Source organism: Anoplopoma fimbria, chromosome 19 (assembly GCF_027596085.1).
Source record: "Anoplopoma fimbria isolate UVic2021 breed Golden Eagle Sablefish chromosome 19, Afim_UVic_2022, whole genome shotgun sequence".
In the NCBI taxonomy this organism is placed as follows: domain Eukaryota; kingdom Metazoa; phylum Chordata; class Actinopteri; order Perciformes; family Anoplopomatidae; genus Anoplopoma; species Anoplopoma fimbria.
The window spans coordinates 11212156-11235122 of record NC_072467.1 but is presented as its reverse complement, the minus strand read 5'-3'; the positions used below and the strand labels follow the sequence as shown (position 1 = coordinate 11235122).

At 41.5% G+C, this 22967-nt stretch overlaps 2 protein-coding genes across 2 annotated transcripts; one reads left to right on the top strand and one right to left on the bottom strand.

Moving 5' to 3' along the window:
* Positions 1–3826: 3826 nt before the first annotated feature.
* On the bottom strand, positions 3827–18716 carry aars1 (alanyl-tRNA synthetase 1). The gene is made up of 20 exons (XM_054620298.1): positions 18626–18716; positions 16253–16403; positions 15932–16120; positions 14689–14834; positions 13984–14175; positions 12727–12871; positions 12402–12547; positions 12154–12262; positions 11798–11948; positions 10992–11116; positions 10379–10523; positions 10099–10277; positions 9482–9595; positions 9091–9297; positions 8629–8813; positions 6769–6877; positions 5846–5959; positions 5547–5753; positions 5021–5134; positions 3827–4915 (listed from the first exon to the last, which is right to left on the bottom strand). The coding sequence occupies exons 2-20, from the start codon at positions 16394–16396 to the stop codon at positions 4736–4738; spliced, it is 2901 nt and encodes a 966-aa protein (XP_054476273.1). The 5' UTR covers positions 16397–16403; positions 18626–18716; the 3' UTR covers positions 3827–4735.
* A 434-nt stretch (positions 18717–19150) lies between these two features.
* On the top strand, positions 19151–20793 carry exosc6 (exosome component 6). The gene is made up of 2 exons (XM_054620319.1): positions 19151–19543; positions 20059–20793. Exons 1-2 carry the CDS (start codon positions 19266–19268, stop codon positions 20603–20605), a joined length of 825 nt encoding a protein of 274 aa, XP_054476294.1. The 5' UTR covers positions 19151–19265; the 3' UTR covers positions 20606–20793.
* Positions 20794–22967: the final 2174 nt, after the last annotated feature.

The window sequence follows — 22967 nt, the reverse complement described above, 5'->3', positions numbered from 1 at the left end:
TCGTTGTGCATTCATATTAACACATTTGCTACTTTTTTGAGCATCAAGTGTATACTTTTGAGGCATTTCTGCTTTTCTAGATAACATATAGTGACAAATGGCAGACAGAGAGGGTCATCCGCTGGATTCAATCCCACAAAGTTGCAGTTACCTATCCTATATGGGGTTTGTTTTCAACTACACAGTGACTGTAGAACAGATGGTGAGGACGACAAAGCGTCTGAAGGCTTAGACATATCAGAGTACAGCTGCTTTCGTGTTATCTTGGAGTTGGCGACTACTGTTATTGATGTTTCTTTCCCAAGATGCTCCTTCCAACTTCAAAAGGAATGTGTAAAATGTTTTGGAGATAACATGGCTCTCTGGCAGCATTCCTATCACATTCTTGCAGCCTGCAGTGGGTAGAAAAGTCTTAATAGTCGACCGTGCCCCAAATCAGGGCGAGAACCTGTTCAAGTACAGGAACCGTTATCAGCATCCTCGGTTTCTCACAATTGTACACCAGAACATTGTAATCAGACAGCGGGGGAGCAGGGTGATCCCTCTCTGCTGGCCTGAATTAGAGTGGAGGTTTTACAGTACACGACACAGATCTCATGAGAGTGTTCCCTGTGGCGTTTATAACCTTAAGTAGGTCTGTTCTCTGTCGCTGACCCAATACACTGATTTATTTTTGTCCTTTGGAGTTGATCCTGAAAATAATTGGAAGCAGCGCTAGTTTTCAGTTGGCTGCATCAGGATCATCAATCAAGAAATAAAGAGCTGCATCGATTGAGAGCATTTTGGGAAACGTGGTCCTTTATTGTGACAGTCAGATGTCCAGGTAGCAGCCATTTTATTCAGGTGAAATCTGAATGCGTGGTTCAGTTCTCTCATAATGCTGACTGAAACTAGTCAAAAGAAAACTGACTTGCATGTTATGTTTCTGTCACAACTTAAACTGGACTTATTTTCACTTAAGCGTTTTATTTTTCTTATTTTTGGAATTCCAGTCCACACTCTTGCAAAACCTCCTCAGAATAAAATCACCTTTGTTCTACTTTGCTGTCGGTGGAATCCAGGTTCCTTTCACATCCAGGACTATTTTTAAACTGCTATGTCTGGCACACCATGCGCTGACGCACATTTCAGAAAAGTCTGAAACACCCTTTATTGATTGCCCGAAAATGTGTTATTGAGCCTTGTACGACTGCAGAAAGTAGCAGACACAAACCACTGGAGTTTACTCCAATTTACATTTTCCTTGATAGAAAGAGAGTCACATTAAACTCATTAAATTAAATGTATGGGGCAATGAAGAGAATGAAAACAGTCTGAAAGCACACCTGCTCAGCTTTTTTTGACAAAAACAACATCAGTGTGTAGCATCTCAATCCGTACATGCATCTACATTCAAAGGAAAAGTCTGACATTTTGGGAAATGCACTTGACAATTATTTATTGTTTTGCCAAGATTAAGGTGATGAGAGTTCAGAAAGTTAGCATAGATTAGCATAAAGACTAGAAAACCGGGGAAACAGCTAGTAAGTTGGTCTGTCCAGAGTTAACTGCTCCTGGCCAAGAAATAGCTAGTCACATACCCTCTCATAAAACTTAAAACTGTTGTTTTTACACTCCTGTTTTAGTACAGATTAAACAATCAAAATAAAACATTTTAAGAAGGTAAGGACAAGTAGCGCTTGTAGGCTAACAGTTACCTTTGGACAGAGCTAGGCTAGCTGATTCCAGTCTCAGCTAAGCTAACTGTCTGCTCTCATACAGACTTGAGAACTAGATCCTGAGCTAACTCTTGGCAAGAAAACAAATTACAGTCTTCCCCCAAATGCCCAGGTTTATACTTGGTATGTTACAGACGAACTGTGTTGTTTTTTTCTAGCTGGCTTTATGACTCAGCAACGTATTAATCAGAACATCTTTACTGAGCTAGAGTTAACACAAATCAGAAAATTGGTTCAATTTGCAGCTGTCCGGTAGGAGAGAAAGAGTCCAGACAGTGTCTCTGGTTGTAACAAAATACAATATCTGTGCTAAAGAAAAGTAAAATCAAAGCTGTTGTGGCTGGAAAATAGTTTTCACAACACTCACATCTCAACTTGTTTCTTTCCAGTTGCTGTGTTTAAAGGGGACATATCATGCTTATTTTTCAGGTTCATAGTTCAATTTGGGGTTTCTACTAGAACATGTTTGCATGTTTTACCTTCAAAAAACATTATTTTTTCCATACTGTCTATCTGAATACATCTGTACTTACCCTCTGTATGAAACGTCCCGTTTAAGCGCCTGTCTCTTTAAGCCCCCGTTCCCAAAAAGCTCAGTTGCTCAGATTGTCTTTCAAGAAATATATGCTGCATCTTTGCAAAGGTGACAAAGAACTGGGAGCCAAATTTAAATGGCTTGTTGAATCATGTTATTGTTTTTCTTTTTTCTTATCTAGGCAGCCCACAACAAAAATGAAAGAAAGTGTTTTTTCGCATCTCAGTGTGGTTCTTGGGTAATTTAAATAGCATTCTGCAGCAGTGGCATACATTTTACAGACTGTTAGAGAGCTTAAAGGACCAAATACATCCTGATCAAAATGACCAGTCCAGGCATCGTGGCAAAGCCTGCAACTGTTGCCAGCGTGCTGTGCTGTTTTGAGGCTGAGGTGAGGACATCCTCAGACAGCTCCCTCCTCATCAGTTCACTGGTCTGCATTGAACAAGAACAGCTCTTTAGCAGCAGTCGCAGTGCTTCAGACTGCACATATCAGACTGTCGCTGTGGATTGTAACGCTAACACTCCAACCTCTGTCAGCCATTGTGCTGGTACTCTCAGTCAAATATGACGTGTCGAGTAGGATTAAAGGCTGCTTAGTGAATACATCATATGAAACAGATACTGTAGAAGAGAGGAGAAGAAGTCGTCCACTGATTTAGAACAGTTGATGTCTCAGTTTGGACGGGTGAAATGGTTCCATGTGGGTGGTTTCCTGCTGTCTGGATCTGTCATCATCTAGTTCAAGCTTTGATGTCTCAATGCTCAGTAGGACTACCTTTTGGACAAGGTAGTACACGACACGTGTACTACATGTGTTTACTACATTGGAACATCTGTATAATATGGGATCCAACTCTTTGTATCTTGTATGCTATTGTACAAATAAAAAGCTTCATGAAACATGAGGTAAAAGTGTGATTGTGCGTTTGTGGAATTATGGTTTGGTTTACACTGAGCTACAAAAATAATTTGAGTTAGAGAAATCATGAAAATGGAATATGGTGGCTGGCTCTATGATTATGTACTAAAGAAAACATACATATTATATAATTTTTTATTTTTTTCAATGGATGCCCCTAAATGTTAACAGATGCACTTGTAGGTATCATTATAGATATTTGTATTTTACTGAAATATTTATATTTTATGTGACTTTATACTTTTAAAGTTTAATATTTTTTCTTTGAAACATAGTGCATGTTTCAAAGAGAAAAAATATTAAACTTTTCACTCCATTACAACTTTTTTCACAGCTTTAGTTGCTTAAGATGATTTAAAATATAAAACATGATCAGTTCACACATCTAATAATATTTAATGAAAAGAAGGTATGATTGTTTGTTTTGATTCAATTTCTGTTTTCATCCTAAATGCTCTAAAAAAAGTCACTGTACGCTTCACGGGCTGTCAAGATGGAAACCAGTTTGTTTTCCTCAACAAGTGAAAACTTAATCCGAACAAGAATAAGGGTATATTGGATTTACTGCAGGATATGTTAATTGGCAACAGTTTGATCAAGTTCACAGATAAACTTCAATGGTGATATAATGTCAGCCTGTTTCCACTACCCCCAAGTGGCCAAACATGTTATAGCAGTTAACATCGTTGTTTCGAACAATGTACAAAATATTCACTCCCTTTAAACAAATAGTGTTCATATTAGATGTTTTTACAACCCACAACTAATGGTATGTCCAACCTTAAGTCTGTACTTTCCTCCCTGAAATATTCACCAATACAAACATATCACACACCTGAAGGAAGCAAGTTAGACAGCAGTGGTATTTATTCCATCCTCATAACGTGACACATCTGACATGAACAGCTACAATGATAAAATACATTTTCAACATTCTGCATTCAATGGATATTAAATGTCATTATTGGACACGTTCATGATCATTGTATACAGTTAATGAATTATTTTTTTACTAAATTAAACCCGTTGACTTTTCACATGTAAGATAATGGCTTGTTATTTGAAAAAGCAAGACTATGGTACAGCTAGTGCGTGTTAAACTCCAGTCCGACCAATCACAGGAGATCACTCTGGCTTTTGCTCACTCTGATGGACGGAGCCACTGTTCAGAGCCTTCAGTTTTAGTCGCTTTAGGTATATCTGTTATCCTCTGTCACAAGCATGCAATAGTGGAGTGGATAGACTGAAACATTTGAAAAGTATCTCTTAAAGTGTCCTCTTTCCCTTTAAGTGATCTTGCTTTATATTAAAGCAACTTCCACAGAGATGAATCAATCATAGTGTCAATAAATAAACGAGTGGCTCGGTTACTGCTTACAGAGTGTCATCCGTCAACATAGTGAGCATAAAAACCAGAGAGCTTTATTTGTTATCTAATCTTTTGCGACCCAAGGGGAGAAGAAAAGAGGAGAGGAAGAAGGATGTTTGGTGATTTCTAACTCAATTAAGACCCAACCTATGTTTGCAACCTCCTCCTCCCGAACAGACCCCTCTCTGCTCTTAGTTCTCCCCCAGTTTAAGCTGTGCAAACTGGTTGGCCATCTGCAGCGCCTCCTGCAGGCACTGTGTGTTCTTGCCAGTGGCCTGGGCTGACATGTCCTTGCCGCCTCCTTTGCCGTCCAGCAGGGGGCACAGCTCCTGAACCCACTCGCTGGCCTTCAGACCGCGGTTGGCCACATCCTGAAGAGAGGAGGCGGGGGGGGATCAGGGTTAAATCTGTTTATAAACATTGCTCCAAATTGCTGCCTGCACACAGTTGAGTGACTGAGTGAATGACCACGTTACCTGTGGGACTTGACACAGGCAGGTGATCTTGCCGGCGTCTGGGTCGACAGTGAAGAGCATAGCAGCAGTCTGAGGAGACTGCGACTTCAGCAGCTTCAGAGACTCATTGAGTGCCTGAGAGAGGATAAGGAGAAATGTAAGGAGAAAAAAGTGAGATAGAAGGAGGGAAAGAGAAGAAACGTGTGTCAAGGTCAGAACAAATGGGCTGATTTGGTCCCGTGGCAATAACATAATAAGATTCAATATGAGACTGGCTGGGAATAATGTGCAATACTGCAGAGATAAACTAGATTTTTACTCTTAATTTATTTTTGTATGGGATGCTGATGAAGTCTTGGGGTGTTGATTATAGTTTTTATCTTGTATGTGCATGTAGGGAATTATTTTACAAGGACATACAGTTTTCTTTTGGGCAATTCAGAGAACACAAAACAATAAAAAAATCTATCTAAATACCTAGAAATGGCCTCATTAAAATTCAGTTACATCATTTCAGTCCATCTTTTAATACAATCTCGACTCTCACCTTAGCTGAGGCTCCGGTCTCCATCTCCATAACGAGCAGCGCTTGGTTGGGGCTGCTCTCTATCACCTCCTTGGTCTTTTCCAGGACTCTCTTCTGGATGTCAGCCTTGTAGTTGCGGTCCAAGTCGTCCATGGTCTTCTTCAGGCCCTTTAGGGACTCCCTCATCTCGTCCTTCTTCCACTGGGAGATCATTGCCGTGCCTATCAACTGCAGAAAGGACGGACATGTTGGGAACACAGCACAGGGTTGTTCTATTGGGATGGTCTGGAGTCTTTGGAGCACAAAGAAATTCCATTTACCTCCGTCATGTCAGCGATGTCTTTCTGAATGTCCTTGTTTGGGGCTGTCTGCTGCTTCACCTTTTCTCCCAGCTCGGACAAAGACTGGAGCAGGGAATCGGCCTTCCTTTGGGCCTGGTTAATGTGAGTGAGACACAAGAGATATGAACAGTTAAGGCAGGATCCAGACAAGGGCGAAGAGCAAAATGTGGAGGGAGAGAAGAAAGAGGAAGAAGCAGAGCAGTGGACGGAGAAAGAAAGAGGAAATGACAAAAAAGATAAAGAGCAGGATTAACCAGCGTCTGTTGTCTAAAAATAGTAGAGATGAATTTGTCCTTAGGGCCCGTAGAGAAAAATGCAAAAATGCTCCTTTGTAGCTCCAAGTTTACAACAATTCAGAAAATAGCATAATTAAAGTTTCATCACTGGGATGTGTTTTTCAGTCCGAGACACATTTTCACTTAGTTTGGTTTTCTGTTACGAGTGGCAAGACAATTCATTTTGACCATTTGACCACCACCACAAGTTATCATTTCATTTCAGATGGAAACAAACACTGTATTAGTCATGCACTGTCTTGTACTTGGGTCATGTTTCACTGGTGATACTGCAGAGGGATCAACACTTGTTTAAGATACTCCTTACAGCAGCAAGGAAAACCATCACTAGAAGTTGGTTCAAACCTGATTCTCCTAAGCAGGATCAATGGTTTGATGTAATACAGGAAATAAGGACAATGGAAAGATTGAGTTGTGTGTTATGTTTGAGGGAAGATATGTTTGCAAAGAGATGGCTAAAGTGAAAAAAAATGTAGGCTTAACTCTTCTGTGGGCATGAGCATAATGCTGGAAGGCATGAGCATAATGCTGGAAGCGTGCGTGTGTGTGTGTGTGTGTGTGTGTGTGTGTGTGTGTGTGTGTGTGTGTGTGCTGTGCGTGTGTGACCTTCTGGGCCTCTGTTCCTGTCACAGCAACAATGCGGCGGATGCCCTTAGCGATGGCCTCCTCTGAGACGATGACAAATGGCGCGGCGTGACCCGAGTTCTGCAGATGGCTGCAAATAAAAGAAACAAACAGCACATCACCAAAAGCGTTCCACAACTGTGGGCGGAACGCGATAAGGAGAGCAGCGTGGGGGAAGGAGGAACACGAACGGCAGAGAAAACATTACGGAACAACAGCAGCAAACAAGAGGTTCTCTGAAATGTCTGCGTATTGAAGCAATGTCAAAGACAACATCAGGAGGCACAACAGCAGTTAACTAAAGTGGATTTTTTTAAAACCTGAAGCGGCATGAGATGGTGGGCAATTACAAAAGAAAAAAACAACCTTTGCAAAAATGTCTCCTCCAGTTCTTGAATCAGAAACGCCTCAATACACACGCAGGGTCGGTTTCAACACCTATGCACATAAAATACAGCTCGGAAATCACTTTTGACGCCGACAGCAATCAAATAAAGTTGAAAGTCTTGCAACAATCTATGCAAGAGCGGGGACATCTTGGCTTTCAGGTGGATTTTACAGCCCGGGGCAGACATTGTAAAAGTCAGCCGAGCGAGTCTGATCGCTGAATTGAGCTCTACAAAATGTTCTGGGCCTCATCCGCATGGGGAAACTGCCGCTTCACCGCAAAGACTCACAAATCCAATTAATGGTTTCCACTTTACACACCGCCACTGGGCAGGTCTGACACTTGTGAAAACTGTTGGCTTCATGCAGATGCAGACATTTATTCAGAGATGACTCTACGTCTCTGAGTTGATGTGAGAACATGACCCGTAATTAACAGCAACCCTTCTGCTCATTGAATGCCAAACACAATGAAAAGCAGGAGCTAATGAAAATAAAATACTAACAGGTTAAAACATTCCTTCCTGCCGTGTGTTTTCAGTTCTGCTACTTTACCAAATTTCAGGCACATTTGTGAAACTTTACAGAAACACATTTAACTGAGACCTCGTCATTATGTGTGATGTAACAGAGTTTTGGGGCATGTGAACACAGCACTTGCCGTTTCTGCGCCAAGCTAGTTATGTTAGCTTGAGCGGGAGTTTTGCTACGTTTTATTTGCAAGCATAATAAAATTACAGACATTTCAGCTCATCAAGGAGGAAATTATTTCAAATCACAGTTAGAGAAACATAACTGTTAATTTAGTTTTTGCTTAAACTAAGGCTAGCCCTGGCTATCTCAACTGCTAGCTTTTCTTAGCTCTTGTTTTAGCTGTGCAGAGAACCGTTCTGTGACAGAGTGAGTGCAACAGCATCTTATAGCAACAAAAAATGGCTTGGAAATGTAATAATTTTATGGCACTATAAATAAATTTAAAAAAAAGAATAAATATAAATGGCCTTATAGTGATACATTCCTAAGTACTGCTACCATTATCTATACTAATTGTCTTTTCAGAAATATGGTCATCTCTGGTTTAGACTGACAGCTAAGACTGGAAACAGGATGTGTGAATTTTGCGATTTCACTTCCTTTGAGGTACCCACATATATGAACATATGTACGACATGAACGTGGCAAAATTTGTTTTCTTTTTCAAAACTAAACCTTTATATGCCGACGAACTCCTTATCTGCCATCTGGGATTAAAAATGATAGATTCTTAAACCAGGATTACTTGATGACACGTTCTCTAAATTAGTTTTGTTGCCAGGCATTTTGTTTCAGCACTAACATAGTGAAGTTAAGCTGACTACGATGCTGACTATGCGTGCTGCATGACAGGCTGTTTTGCATACCATGTCGCGTGTCAGCGGATATGCACGAGAAATGGAATAAAGCATCAACACTCACGTTCCACCGCAAAACTCAATGGAGGTCAGAGAACCAGCAGTGCTTTCGGGCTTCTCCAGCAGCTCCTCAACGGGGATACCGATGGACACGACTCGGACGGGGTCGGGGTAGGTCTCATCGAACACGGCGCGCAGGCCCTGAATGGCCTTGGCTTTTGCTAGTGGGGCATCCATGGCGTACACCGGCTGGAGAAAGCAAAGTGTGGGAGAAAAGGCACTGTCAGCTGACGGGTTAAATGGAGTTAATACTCATAAGAATTACGTCAAAGGCAAGACCGTGTTGAACTTAAATCAGGATAATTTCATTATATCTTCAGCAAGAGACATTAAGCATTGACTTTTTCATACCGAACCTTGAGCTTGCATCGTCACCTCCATCTTAATCATTATTTAACATTTAAAATGTTCCCTCTCAGTCAAAATGAACTACATTCTGTTTTTTTATGCGTATTCTCCCACTGACCTTGGCTTCTTTAATCATGGCACAAGCGATCTCCTCAGCACGGCGGACCTCCCCCGTGCTTAGGGCACCTTTAGCAGTAAAGTCAAATCGCAGGCGGTCGGGGGCCACCAGGGAGCCCCTCTGGTCTGCCTCCCCCAAAACCCCCCGCAGGGCGAAGTTCAAGATGTGTGTGGCGGTGTGGTTGCTCATGATGGGCCTACGACGAGCCTGGAAAGAGAATATGAACAGATACTTAGAATCACAGCTTCACTCAGAGGTGATAAAACAGACAGAGCGGGGGAAAAAGTGTGTCATAAACAGATTTTTACGCCACTTAAGTTATTCAATATCATGTATGTAACTTGATTCTATTGTAAACATTTTATTTGACATGGACTGCATGTATTCTCACCTCATCTACGCGTAGTGTAACGCTGTCTCCAACCTTCAGAATGCCGTAGACTGTTCCCAGATGGAGAACGTAACCTCCTCGAACCTGCGTATTCTTCACCGTGAACTCCATCCGCTGCATCGACAGGGAAGAAAGACGGGAGACAGAATGGTTGGACATGTTTTTGTTCTGCAGAAAACACTGTCAGTTTAGTTAGAAAGCTGGTGTGTTTTGTGTATTCTGTTCTAGAATTTGGAGATTTTGTCATATCAAGACAGAAGAGAAACAAACCGCTGACATTTGAAAGGATTTGTTTTTGACATATTGTCTTGTGCAAACTGTGATGTGAATGTGTTTTAATGGCATTCAGGTTCTGACTCATGAGACAGATGAAAATATCACAATTTTGACAGGAGAATAGATACAAGACAATAAATTTAATAACAAATTTAATTTTAGCAACTGTAGAAACCTGTAACATGACCACTATGTAGTTAACTCTCTTTTTAATAACCTCCAACCTGCTGATGTTTTTACAAAACATGCTCAAACAGCAGCAGTGGAGCTCGTGCTGAGAAGTACCTGAATCCACTTTTTGTTTTTTTAATCATAGTTTTATTTATTTGTGTTGCACTTACGTCCTCTGTGCTGTCATCCTCTCGAACCATGTATCCCTCGTCAAATGTCTGCCCGCCCTGCTCGGCGTAGAAGGATGTCTGGTCGAGCAGCACGCCACACTCCTGACCCGTTGACACGCTGTCGCAGAAGGCGCGGTCACACCGCAGGGCCAGCACCGTGGCGGATGGCTGCTCAAAGTCTAGACACGCAGACAGATGGAAGGTTAGTGCGTGGATGTCCTGAAAACAAAGTCTGCCCAACTGGACTTAAAGTCTGCTGGTGAGCATACAAATCATTTACTGTAGTTGCCGTTTTCCTCGGATGTGTATTTGTATTTGGAAGAGTCGTCCGTGGCGGGGATGTTCTTGTTTCTCAGCTCCTCGATGGCGTAGATGTCCAACATGATGTGGTCCACGTCTCCTGCGCCCTTGCCCTGGGACTTTAACTACACGAACACACACACAGTTGAGTTGGCTAAAACCTAAAAACCTTTTAAAGAAGAAATTAATAAAACAATCATTGAAAAACAGAGTATTACTGATAAATAAAGCAAATCATAGTTGTTTTCTTTAGTGCCAGTATGTATCAAGACATAAGTTCAACGATGTGTTGTACAGCAGTCCGACGCTGCAGTACAATAAAGAAGAGATCAATCTTTTTTTTTTGCAAAATCAAACAAGTAGGGATTATCTCAGTGCTGTAAAGTAAAAGAGGGTTTATTTAAAAACAGCAGGTGCACAGCTCATGATTCTGACTTACAGTGCAATACTGGAGAGCGCTGACATAAAGCAAAATGGTATTCCCATGAGAGTGGGAAAAAAACACTGCTCAGTGGAGTTTCTACTCACAGAGCAGCCTAGGCCAAATAAAAACAATCAGAAAGTTTCCGTCCTCTCTGCCTCCATCTCCTCACCTGTGCTGCCTTCTTCTCCTCCTCAAAGGCAGCAACGTCCACCTCCATGCCTTTCTCCTCTGCGATGAGGGAGGTCAGGTCCAGGGGGAAGCCGTACGTGTCATACAACAGCCATGCTGTGTCACCTGGACGCATATGCAAAGGGGGTAAAAAGAAGATATAGCTTATGATATGCGGGAGAGGTGTCTTTCCGGAGAAGCAATGCTAAAAGACTCATCAAGTCAAATAGTAAACCGATTTCCTACAAATGCAGGCAGCATTTTGTGTCGGTGCTGTAATTGTATTTTGAACAAAGCAAGTGGGAACACGGCCTGTTGGACTTGTACTTTGGCATTAGCGTCTCATTTTGGGCACAAATTATGCTGACCCCTATGGACAAAAAATAAAATAGGTTTATAAATCCTGAGGGAGACTACAATCTGTCTTTACAGCCTGAAATATCTGGATTTTAGCTTTTCAATATGTAGTCTTTCTCCTTTAGCCTATCTGCCTATTTCTAAATATTAAATCAGAAAGATTTACATGGTCGGACAGATGGATTAAGGAATAGAGACAGATCCGTAATTCCAACAAACATATTCTGATTGGATTAAAAGATTTAAAAAACAGAGCAATGGAGTGAGGGAGGAAAGAGCAAAGAGATAAAGGTCATGATGAGGAGTCACATGGGCTTTAGAAAGAATAAAAGAAACCTGTTCAAATGATACGTTTAAAGCCGTTTTAACACATGATATTTTACAAAAAACCTAAACTCTTTCCACGTGTGCCCATGCAAAAGGCAAACCTTCCCTTTAACTGCATCTCACCTGGAATGGTCTTGCTGTCACCCAGACTCATGATCTTCCTATCAAGGATACGGCGTCCCCTGCTGAGGGTTTTGAGGAACTGCTCCTCCTCCTCATTAATAATGTCCTTCACAATTTCAGGGTCTTTCTTCAGCTCTGGGAATGCATTGCCCTGGAGAATGAGGGTGAAAGAAGATTGAGATAAGATAAAAGAGTGAACGTAGAGAGGAGGTCAACTCAGTCCTGACAATTGTGCTACTGTAATTTGTACTGGACTTTGTTTGGACTCTATGTTAATCATTTGTCCACTTTGACAGTGCATCAACTTGACAGTACATCAACAGTGCATCAAAAAATGCCAGATAAAAAAATCTCACCAGGGAATCAACCACCACATCCACCAGAGTGGCAAAAAAGCCTCTCTGAGCTCCCAGCTTCTCGTGAGAGTAACGGACTGCGCGACGCAGGATCCTCCTCAACACGTAGCTAAACACAGGAATAAACATGACAGCAGAACATTACAATGATGTGTGAAAAATTAACTGCAAAACACTTCATTCAAGTGTGTCACGCTGTCTGAAATTGAATCTGTAATCCCAAATTACAGTGTACTCTAATGTCTCACCCTCTTCCTGTGTTGTCAGGCCGGCCGCCATCTGATAGGGCGATGGTGATGGTGCGGGCGTGGTCAGCCAGCACACGGTAGGCCATGTCAATACCGTCACTATCCTCGGCACCTACTTTACCGGTGTACAGTCGAGCACCTGTACCCTGAAACAAACACAAGAAATCAGACTGCCTGGTGTCCATAGGGAGTGACCTGATGTCTACTGAGAGAGCCCTGGATTCTCAGAGTGGGGAGTCCGTCCAGCATTCACACAGTTAGCATTAACTGACAAGTGAGATGTTTCTGCACTTTCATTCAGCACAAATCGGTTGCATTTCAGTACCTTCTGAATGGCTTCAAAGTACGGGACGAAGAGGTCAGTGTCATAGTTGGACATCTTGTTCTGCAGGATGGACACCAGGCGCTCCAGGCCCATCCCTGTGTCAATGCTCTTCTTAGGCAGGAGCTTCAGCTCGGTCTCTGACTCCCTAAGGAGGATGGGACGAGAAGCAAGAGTTAAAAACACAAATTCACTGATCAGAAAATGAGTAAGCACTTTTGACGCGGCAGCCTCATAGTGGGAGAGCACAGAGGTTTTTCTTACTGTGTGCATCGTTGAAAGAGGATCATACAGTTCTATTCAGTTCACGTCAAACATTAAATTATTTTGGATATGAGCAACTATTCCACTTTTGTCCTAAAACCACTTCTTTCCTGTGCCTTTTGTCATTCAATTTAACACATTTAAAACCTTTTCAGAAACCAAATTATTTGTTTACATGGCCAAGTGATCAGATTTCTTCATTTTTAAAACCAGATCACACGTAAAAAAAAATTTGATTCCTTTTGACTGCACATAAAGTAGAAGGAAAGACGTGTGGAGAGGCAGTGAGTACAAAACAGATGACAATAAAAGGTGTGTCCAAATTCCAACAACACCTGACCTTAATTTATAGTTTGTTGAGGTGTGTTGCCGTCACAAAGCTTGTGATCAGTTGAATGCTCTTTATAGAACCCACTGAACTGGTTACCAGCCTCGACTAAAACAGAGAGCCGTGACGTGTTAGCATGAAGATGTAAACAAATGCAATGAACCAGAAGGATTTAACATATATCCAACAAGGGATCACAACTAATTATATTTTAAGTAATCTAGGTGCTGATGTGGGAATATTTGCACCAGTTTGACCAGAAACCCTGTCAACAATGTGGCTTGGAAAAGTTATGAGCCCCTTTTCATTCTAAAAGGTGTTGTTTGTATATACAAATGTGCAGCATTTAGAAAAAGCTGAGAAACAGAGAAACATGCTGAACACGAGAAGCTCACAACAATACAGAAAAAAATGCGATGCACACTGATGATTATTGCATGACTCAGAACAAAACTTCTCGTTGACCGAGACTTGGATGGACACAATAACAAACAGGCCGGATAGACTGAAAAGTATAAAAAGTGTTTTATTTCTCTGTCCTTTCCATTATGTTGTCAGACACTTACAATAACAATCTGAGCCTGTCAGTGGAACAAAAAAAAAAAAACGCTTTTAGTGAATGTTAACTGATACTCTGACCAGTGTCTGTGTGTGTTTGAGTTTGTTACCTGTTGAACTGGATGAACACCAGATTCCAGATCTCCAGGACGTTGGGATCGTCCATGTTCACCAGGTGAGAGGCGTCCCTCCCTCCGATGCGGTCGAAGTGGATCTCACTGCAGGGACCGCAGGGACCGGTGTCCCCCATCTCCCAGAAGTTATCCTTCATACTGCCTGGTAGGATGCGAGCCTCATCCACCCTGAGAGGAACACAGCGAGCAGAGAGGGGGGATTAAATTTAATCAATTCTGCTTATTGGTTAAAATGCAGTTGTGTGACAATTAGGACATGCGCAAAGTGTGAAAGCCAAAGAAAGTATTTATTTTTTTCCTGTGCTTCAATAATTTATATGGAGATGTGACAATGTGAATATTTACCCACTGATACTTCACGACTGTCATACACTGCCCGATTATTAGACATGGCAGTGACAAAATTAGGAACGTTATGAGATAAATTGAAATGATGCATGTACTGATAATCATGGGGCCAATATTCCTTTAAGATATTTCAACATACTCTGATCAATATCCCCACTGTGTCCTCACAAAAAAACTGAAAGAAAGCAGATAATTAGAAATCTGAAAAAAAGCTAAATTATATAATCTACACTCATTCGGTGGTGATTATTAAAAGTTGCTGAAAGATGCCCAAAAGCAAATGCCTTCCTCTGGTACGTTCACCAACACATCTTGTTCACATGCAAGGCTCACCCTAGGTCCATCCAGATCTGTTTGCACTCCAGGTCCGGCTCCAGGCCTGCATCAGCGTTACCCCCAAAGTAGGTGACGTACAGACGGTCAATGGAAATACTGAACTCCTGGGTCAGCAGCTCCAAGGCCATCTTACAGGCCAGATTCTGCAGGGGGGGTGGGAAGACGCAGAATGAGAAGAAGGAAGAATGAGACAAGACCAGAAGACAACGAGACGGAAGAGTTAGAGGAAGTCTAAACACATCTAGTTTAGAATCCAATGCTAGATGAAATAAAAAAAAAAATGATTTACATGATGATCTACAGTTGTTCTCCTTGTTCATGAATTAAAAATCAATTTTTAAAATTTCAGTTCACTTTTGCATGTTTATGAAGCAAGTTACTAAATGGTATCCCCCTTGTCGTATCAGCCATGTTGACGGCACAGAAGAGACGTTGAGTCACAGGCACAGCCATCAGGTGTTGTGGCTAACTGGGATACTAATGCTATGGTGGAGGAATAAGAAATTCTATCACGCAGTTCAGCGTGTGTGTATACATTTCACATTCAATACTTTGCCTGGAAAAAGAAACTGGACATGACTTAAAAAAATCTTTTTAGGGACATTCCTTTCAGGGTCCTACTGATGGTATTGAATCAAGAATCTCTTTTAATGAATTTGGAATCCTAGAAGTCACATTTGAACTTTACAATTACCTAAAATTGGTAAAATTCTGTATCAACTCACTAGACAGAAACTTGTAGCTACATTAGACCACGTTTCTATTCACAAAACCACACATACTCAGCCACAGTAAAAGCAATTCTGTAGCCAACCACTTTATCTTCATGTCAAAATGAAGGGCACTGCAGCAGATAAAGCTGCAAGTAGAGCTAGACCAATAGGTCTGCAAGGATGATATATCAATATTAGCTTATTGCACATATATCAGTATTGGTGCACGTGTTGGCCGATAAGCGGCAATGAATTGCTTTATAGAAATGCTTCAAACTAGGTTTGAAGTCATTTAGAAACTGAATGCAGTGATAATGCAGTGATTTTCTAACTGTAAATGGACCTTAGTATCTTTGTCACAATTGTAACAAAAAATAAATAAATTAAATCTAAGGGATATTTATCAAAATTATTGTTTAAGTAATGCGTTTGTTATGAAATATTGATACTTGTATCTGCTTCAAAAAGCTAATATCAGTCTTATCATAACTGTAAGGTGACAACTGAAAAGTATGACAGTGTAATACCTTAAAGTAGTCCCCAAAGGACCAGGACCCCAGCATCTCGAAGAAGGTGTGGTGGTAGACGTCTTTACCCACATCGTCCAGGTCGTTGTGTTTGCCTCCTGCACGGATACACTTTTGAGTGTTGGCGGCCCGACTCAGCCTGGCCATAGGGTGGGACGGGTCAATGGTGTTGAGGAAGATGGGCTTGAACTAAGACAAAGCAGTACAAGAAGCAAATTTGTGAGCCTTGTTTGCTACAAGATTCTAAATATTGCAGCACTGGGTCAAAAGGTTAAAAAGCAGTGGGTAGGTATAAAAGAGGTGAGGAGATGCATAGTGTACCTGGTTCATGCCAGCGTTGGCGAAAAGCAGCGTGGGGTCGTCCATCGGGATGGTGGATGACGAGTGGACGTACTTGTGCTCATAGCGACGGAAGAAGTCGATGAACTTCTCGCGGATTTGAGCTGCACTCAAAGAGGAGTCCATTGTTGAGCTGTCGGAACAAAAATACACAAAAATGAATATTGTATAATTCAGCTCCATGTCCAGTTCACTTGTTCCGGGTCATGAAAGCTATTCCTTCAATAACTAGTCGTATTTGGCCATTTCGGTAAATGTTGCCAAAAAATAATTAGGGATGCTTTATAGCAATACTGGGTTTTTACATGACTTTTGCAACAGTGTGATGAAGAAACTTAATCAGGTAGTCTATTTAATTTCCTGGATAAGCCACAAAGAGACACCTGTATTGCGTTATTTTAATTTCTCAGTTGCTTTTTCAGAAGATTTATTATAACTATTATTTAGTTGTTCGCAGATAAGAAGACTTGTTTAAGTCTTCATTACTGGACAGTTTTTGCAAACAATTAATCAGCAGCCCATAGAAAGCAGTTGGCCTATTAGTTACAGCATTGAGAAATACGTTCAACGCTTATATCTGCTTGCAATCACCTTAGTGTGTTACAAACCGATATGTTTCCATACTTGATATAAATGCTTAATAGGTTAAAGTAAAGAGTTATGGATTTATTATATCACAATATATTTAGGGCTGCACATACAATTATTTCCATTATCAATTCATCTGTCAACTATTTTTTCATATTAATTGTTCAGTTTATAAAACATGTCAATGTCAAAATAGGGGGAAAATAATTAAATAAATAAAGACGACTTAATTTCCCCAAAACCCAAGGTAAGATCTTCAAATGTCTATACAACAAACAAAAATGTTCTATACAAACAACAGTCCAAAACTCAAAAAAGCACCTAGGGCTGTTAACTGTGATCGTTTGACTTTTTTTTGTGCCTAAAGTCAAGTCAGTTTGTAAGGTGCGTGTCCTAACAAGCTGTCTTAGCAGAAACCTCCAACAAAATGGCCTCTTTGGCTCTTCAGGAATCTTGTGAGGCAGGCGAGCCCAATGATGCTGCAGGGCACTGTCAAACAAACGCCTTGAGGCTTGATTGCATTCAAGGCAAACTACTGAGAGTATTTTGGGCAGCTGGAACTTCAGTTTAACACTTAACAGCTACCATGAAGTACAGAGGGTGGGGGGTGGGGGGGCCGATAGGAGCAGCCGTTAAAGAGGCAAATCTAGGGTCACGTCAATGAACACAACCAAAAGTAGAGAAATGAATTGCAACAGGCAAAATTTAAGCCATTAAGGTTTTGAAGGATCTGAATTCAATTAAAATGTTGTTGGTCTTATAACCAAGCGCCATAGTTACAGTATCAATGATGTCTATAATTAAAAGGCAGCACAGTGGAATTCCCATCAGTGGACTTATTCGTAAACTAGCTGGCAAAGGAAACCACACAGCCGCTGACTTCAGCTCTCTGGGGCCAGTAGGCAAAATGTAAACAGCCACCATCCCCATCCTGACTACCAAACCACCTTGTTGGCAACCAGTGAAAGTGGAGACCTTGGGGTGATGGGATGGAAACTTTGGCCTCTGAGAAGAACAGACTGTAAGAAAACCTGCTGTGTTAAAAACAAATTGCTTCTTGTGATGAAGATGAGACTTAACAAAAGACATGGGCGGGATAGAAAACAGGATGCAATCACTGACAGTTGGAGAATACGGTAACTTAGGGGAAGTTGTGCACTTTTAAGGATGCAAAGAAGGATCAACTCAATTTGTGTTGGTTCTGATTTGTAATCACGACACTGATAAAGAGCTCAGGTGGGTTTTAAGCTCTGAAACCAACAGCAAACACAGAGTTAAACTGTGGAAGCGCTCTGCTTCTTAGAAACATGGCTTAGTGATTTTCCATTGGGGAAGTACACAAATGCCTAAAATGAGTTGTATCCACAGGTCCAACATGACGTCTCAGAGGGTTTCCTCTCCTCCTGCTGACTAAAGCCACTTCTCCCATGCCACCTTGTGCAGCTGCGCTGTCAACAAACTGCTCAGTAATCGTTGTCACACAATACTGCAAGTCATGCCATACATCATTCCTCTGAAACTTCTTCTAAAAGCCGTAATGCAGCATAATCAGACCGTCGCATGCTTGTAAACTGCTGTGTTGAGCAGAGGCAGACTAGCTTGACAAGCTGACGTTAGCAATGGACAAGGTAGCCAGACCGGCTCCCTTTGTATCTGCTGCCTGAGAGAGATCTCAGCACATAACTCTAACAGCAAATCTTCTTTACCGAATGGCACGGTCAACGTTATATATATTTCTACAGCCCCTCAGCAAAGGATAATACTCACAGATGTAGCAATTCTCGCAGAATGACCCAGTCACTGCTCCCAGACACCCTGCTTTAGCGCACGCTGCTCGACCTAAGGGAAGGCAGAGTCAGTGGACACGCCCATGGAAGCCGCCCATTGGCCCGGCTGCAACCGTACGTTGGACAACGTCGGTTTCTATTGGACAAGCCTGCTGTCAATCTCAGCAGAGCCCGCCACATCAGTGGTACAAACTTCCCTGGTTTGGCTGATGCAATGGAAAAGACATGTGTGAAGGAGGTTGTCAATAGATATTTTTGATCCGTTTGAAAAAAAAAGTGGCAGTGCACATGTTTGTAAATAAAAAGCTGCCTTAAAATGTCTTGTCAATGATAGTTTCGGGTCGTTAGTTTGGGTGTTTAGGTTCGGGCCAAGTTGTCATGAATTGTGTAATAATCTGTGATTTTGTGACATATATTATAATATATAATATAATAATGACAATGAAACATCATTACTTGTTTTTTAAAACCGCACTTTGGATGTTTCTATCACTGATGTAGTTCCCTTCACTGCCACGCACTAGCGGAACCTTTATTCGGCTTGCTGTGTTTCCTGGGGACAGGTTTTTGTGCCGGACTTGTTTAGACGCGACTCATATTGCGCCATACATCCACGCGCCATGCCGACTGACACCAAACGTGTTCGCGGCCCAGAAGTGTCACAAAGTCCGTCTCTGTTTTCGTGCAAACCGGCGGCCGTTCTTCCCTCGCACGGCCCGAGAGCGGACGGCCGGCAGCGGGACCAGGTGGATGTCCGGCCCGTGTTTGTCCGCTGCGGGCTGGTGAGCCAGGCTAAAGGCTCCGCGTACATCGAGGCTGGAAACACCAAGTTGATGTGCTGCGTTTATGGCCCCAAAGAAATGGAGCGTAAAGATGAGACCGATATGAAATGCGGAAGGTATGTCGTGATTTCATAAATACATATATTTAATTTGCCTTGTTTATTGATCTACAACTTAGTAAACACACCTGTTAAAGCGAGACGTGCACATTCTGCCTGAACTCATAAGCAGTAAAACAGTCTTACTTGGTTTTGTATGCCTACCAGATTGATTAACTGAACGTTAACGTTAGCTAATATTAGCAAACTTCAGCTAGACAGACAGTTTAAGTATTCAATAGAAGTTGCATGTGCGTGCTTAAAGTGAAAAAGCACATTTTTAAAATGTTTGTTGTACAAAGATGAAAATAAACAACCAGATTTACCACTATTAACAAAATGCTGTAACATATAATACAATTTGGATCATGCAAGTCTGTAAACTGAGTTTAGCCAGGTTGGCCCTCAAGCATCTGCATCCCTACTGACATATTATGCATTTGAGGTGGACACTGATGTTTATGATAGGGTTCTATGGGAAGGGTTCATGAAGACAACAGAGCTGTATTCTTAAAGTATTTTTGTGTTTCCAGGTTGACTACCGACATGCGTTTCGCTCCATTCTCCTGCCTGGAGAGGGGCTCCTGGATTCAGGGGAGCCAGGACAAGGACCTCTCCCTGATGCTTCACGAGAGTCTGCAGCCAGCTGTGTGCCTCCACAAATATCCCCGCTCTCAGATTGAGGTCAACGTGATGGTTCTTGAGAACAGCGGTTCAGTTCTGGCTCATGCAGTCACGTGCGCTTCGCTCGCTCTCGCAGACGCAGGGATCGAAATGTACGATCTGGTGCTTGGTTGTTCCATGCGCCAGGATGGCTCATCTTACGTGGTCGACCCTTCTTACACGGAGGAAAACAGCTGCACCTCAGTCAGCAGCGACAACCAGGGAGGTCTGACCGTTGCGTTCCTCCCCAGCCTGAACCAGATTTCTGGGCTGCAGTCAGATGGAGAAATGGCTGAAGAGACACTGACAGCCGGGGTGCGGACCTGCATTGAGGGATGCTATAAACTGTACCCGGTCATCCAACAGGCCCTGTCCAAGGCTGTGCGCAGGGCTGCTCCCCCACCATCAGAGAGCTGAGAGACTCTGTAGCCAATAACTACTCAGTTCAGAGCTTTTCTACTTTACAATTTCCAGTCTTTACTTTGACAACATAACCTATGTTTCTATGTTTGCTATAGTGTTCTTTAAATGGAAATGTTTAAGATAGATTTAACAGTGTTTTCTATTAAATAATTTAATATTACACTCATGGTCAATTTTTTTTTATTTGGGGCATGCAACTTCTACTTTGCCTGACATTTGGGAAGGAAAATACAGGCAAGAACACACTTTGTACATTGGTTAAATGAGGTTGCTCATCTGGGATAGTTCCTGAATGTATTGTCATGGTGCAAACTACTAAGTGGTAAAAATATCAAACTTTTGTAAATTGGCAGATGTCAAACATCCCAGAGGGGTTTGGTCCAAAAAAGATCTCCATCTCTGCTGTTTCTCTGCATCAGCCTTGCTGGAGGTTTGGGTTTAAAATGGGTTTAGCTTGTGTTTTCTGGAAGAAGAAAATATCCCATGGGCTTGAAACCATGTTTGTAAAATTCAAAGAAAAGCATTTTTTATAATATGTGACATCACAATGTTCAGTCTGAGTGGGAACTCGCAGGTGGCACCAGTAGGAAAAAACACTGCACAGTAGTCTGTATTCCCCAGAATTTTTTTTTATTTTTTTTTTATAATTGATTTTCACAAATGAAAAAGCAGTTATTACAATTGAACATTTTCCATCCCCTAAAGTGAGTAGATACCACATTTGACATAAAACATTTACATGATACAAAAAAATAAAGAGCTGAAAGGCTGCCACATGTTTACTTTCAGCATGTGGCCAGACATACATTGCACCTCTAACTGCTTCCCTCTAATATCTATAATGCCATCTTTCCAGCCAGGGCTTAAAGTATCCTCATTTTCATCTCTACCATCATCTTCACTGAAATCACTCTGTATATCACTTTTGATAATTACACTCCCCTCAACTGACAAAGAGCAGAGATCTTCAGGAGGAGGAGTTGAGAGTTGTGGCTTGACTGTGCCAGGTGTATTAAGCTGACGAAGACCTCGCTGGGGTGCAGGCGGATTGACTTTGGGCTGTTGGGGTAAAATAGGTGCCACAAGGTGACCAAAGAAAGATGACCTTGTGGCCCAGCATTTAACAGATGGACACGGTTTCACCTGGTGGTCATCAGAGTGGCAGATGAAGCAGGTGATGAACTGAAAGGGATACATTATGCAGCTGCTGTAGGGACCAAGGGAGAAGAAGTTGGGGATGGATACAATATGTCCATTGGTGTCTTTACGCCTCTTATTTTATCATTATCAGATACAGAAAAATATCCTGGTCCGGCACTCTACCGGAATTTGACTAATGTTTGATGACTCAATGGTCCAGTCTTTACACTTTGGGTCAGAGTTTTTTGAAGGTTGTTCTTCCAAGAAGTGTGAAAAGTAGTTTAATGAAAGAAACAGTCCAAAATATCTCCTGATTGGCATAGCTATGAAAGAGTAAACATGTTAATCCAGCAAGAGGCAAACCTGAGAACCTCACTGCCATAATCACGCCCAGGAGGATCACAGTGGTTGGTATAGATCAGACAAGCCCAGTATTGGCCAAATGTTCGAGGCTTATTATGAAATGCTAGTAAGGAGAGCCACGGTGGCTAGCAGCACAATACTTGTGTTTAAAGTATTGTGTTTCATATACTTGTAAAAAGAATAGGAAGTTGATTAACAATAACAATAATACTTAACACACGCAAAAATGAAATACAAGGCAGTATACTCACAATTGGGGTGATGTCGAGGAATGGAGCCTACATCTCACTCACACATTTACTCACAGAAATAGTGAAGTAGTGCAGGTTGTGGCCATTTCAGCAGTATTGATTACAGAGTAATAAACTAATGAAAACAAAAGAGAATTCATTAAATATTCATTTTTAAATATACAAATAGTCCCAGGGGTAGAGGTCTGGTAGACTTTTAAGTTGATCGATTTTCTTCAACTAGGATCAGACACTTATATTTCACAACTGTATCACTAGAGATAATTGATTGTTCATTTAAAAGTCAATTTGGCTCTTATTTCCAGATGTGTTTATTTAGAACAAACATCACCAACAAGATCAATATTTTCTTTGATTCCATGAATATCTCTTTGAAAAGTCCATACATGACTGATTCTATATCAGATTAGATGGGTAAGACTCCCACTGGACATTATCATTGTATCTCTGTAGTCCCGTAGCAGTAGAGCAGCAGATGTTTTAATAACCATCATGCCTCCATTTGTCTAATTCATTATTTTGATGTTTTGATTAAAAATGGGGCTGACAGCCGATACCGATGTTTTGTTGTTTATTTTGTTAATTCACCCTTCGTTGGAAAC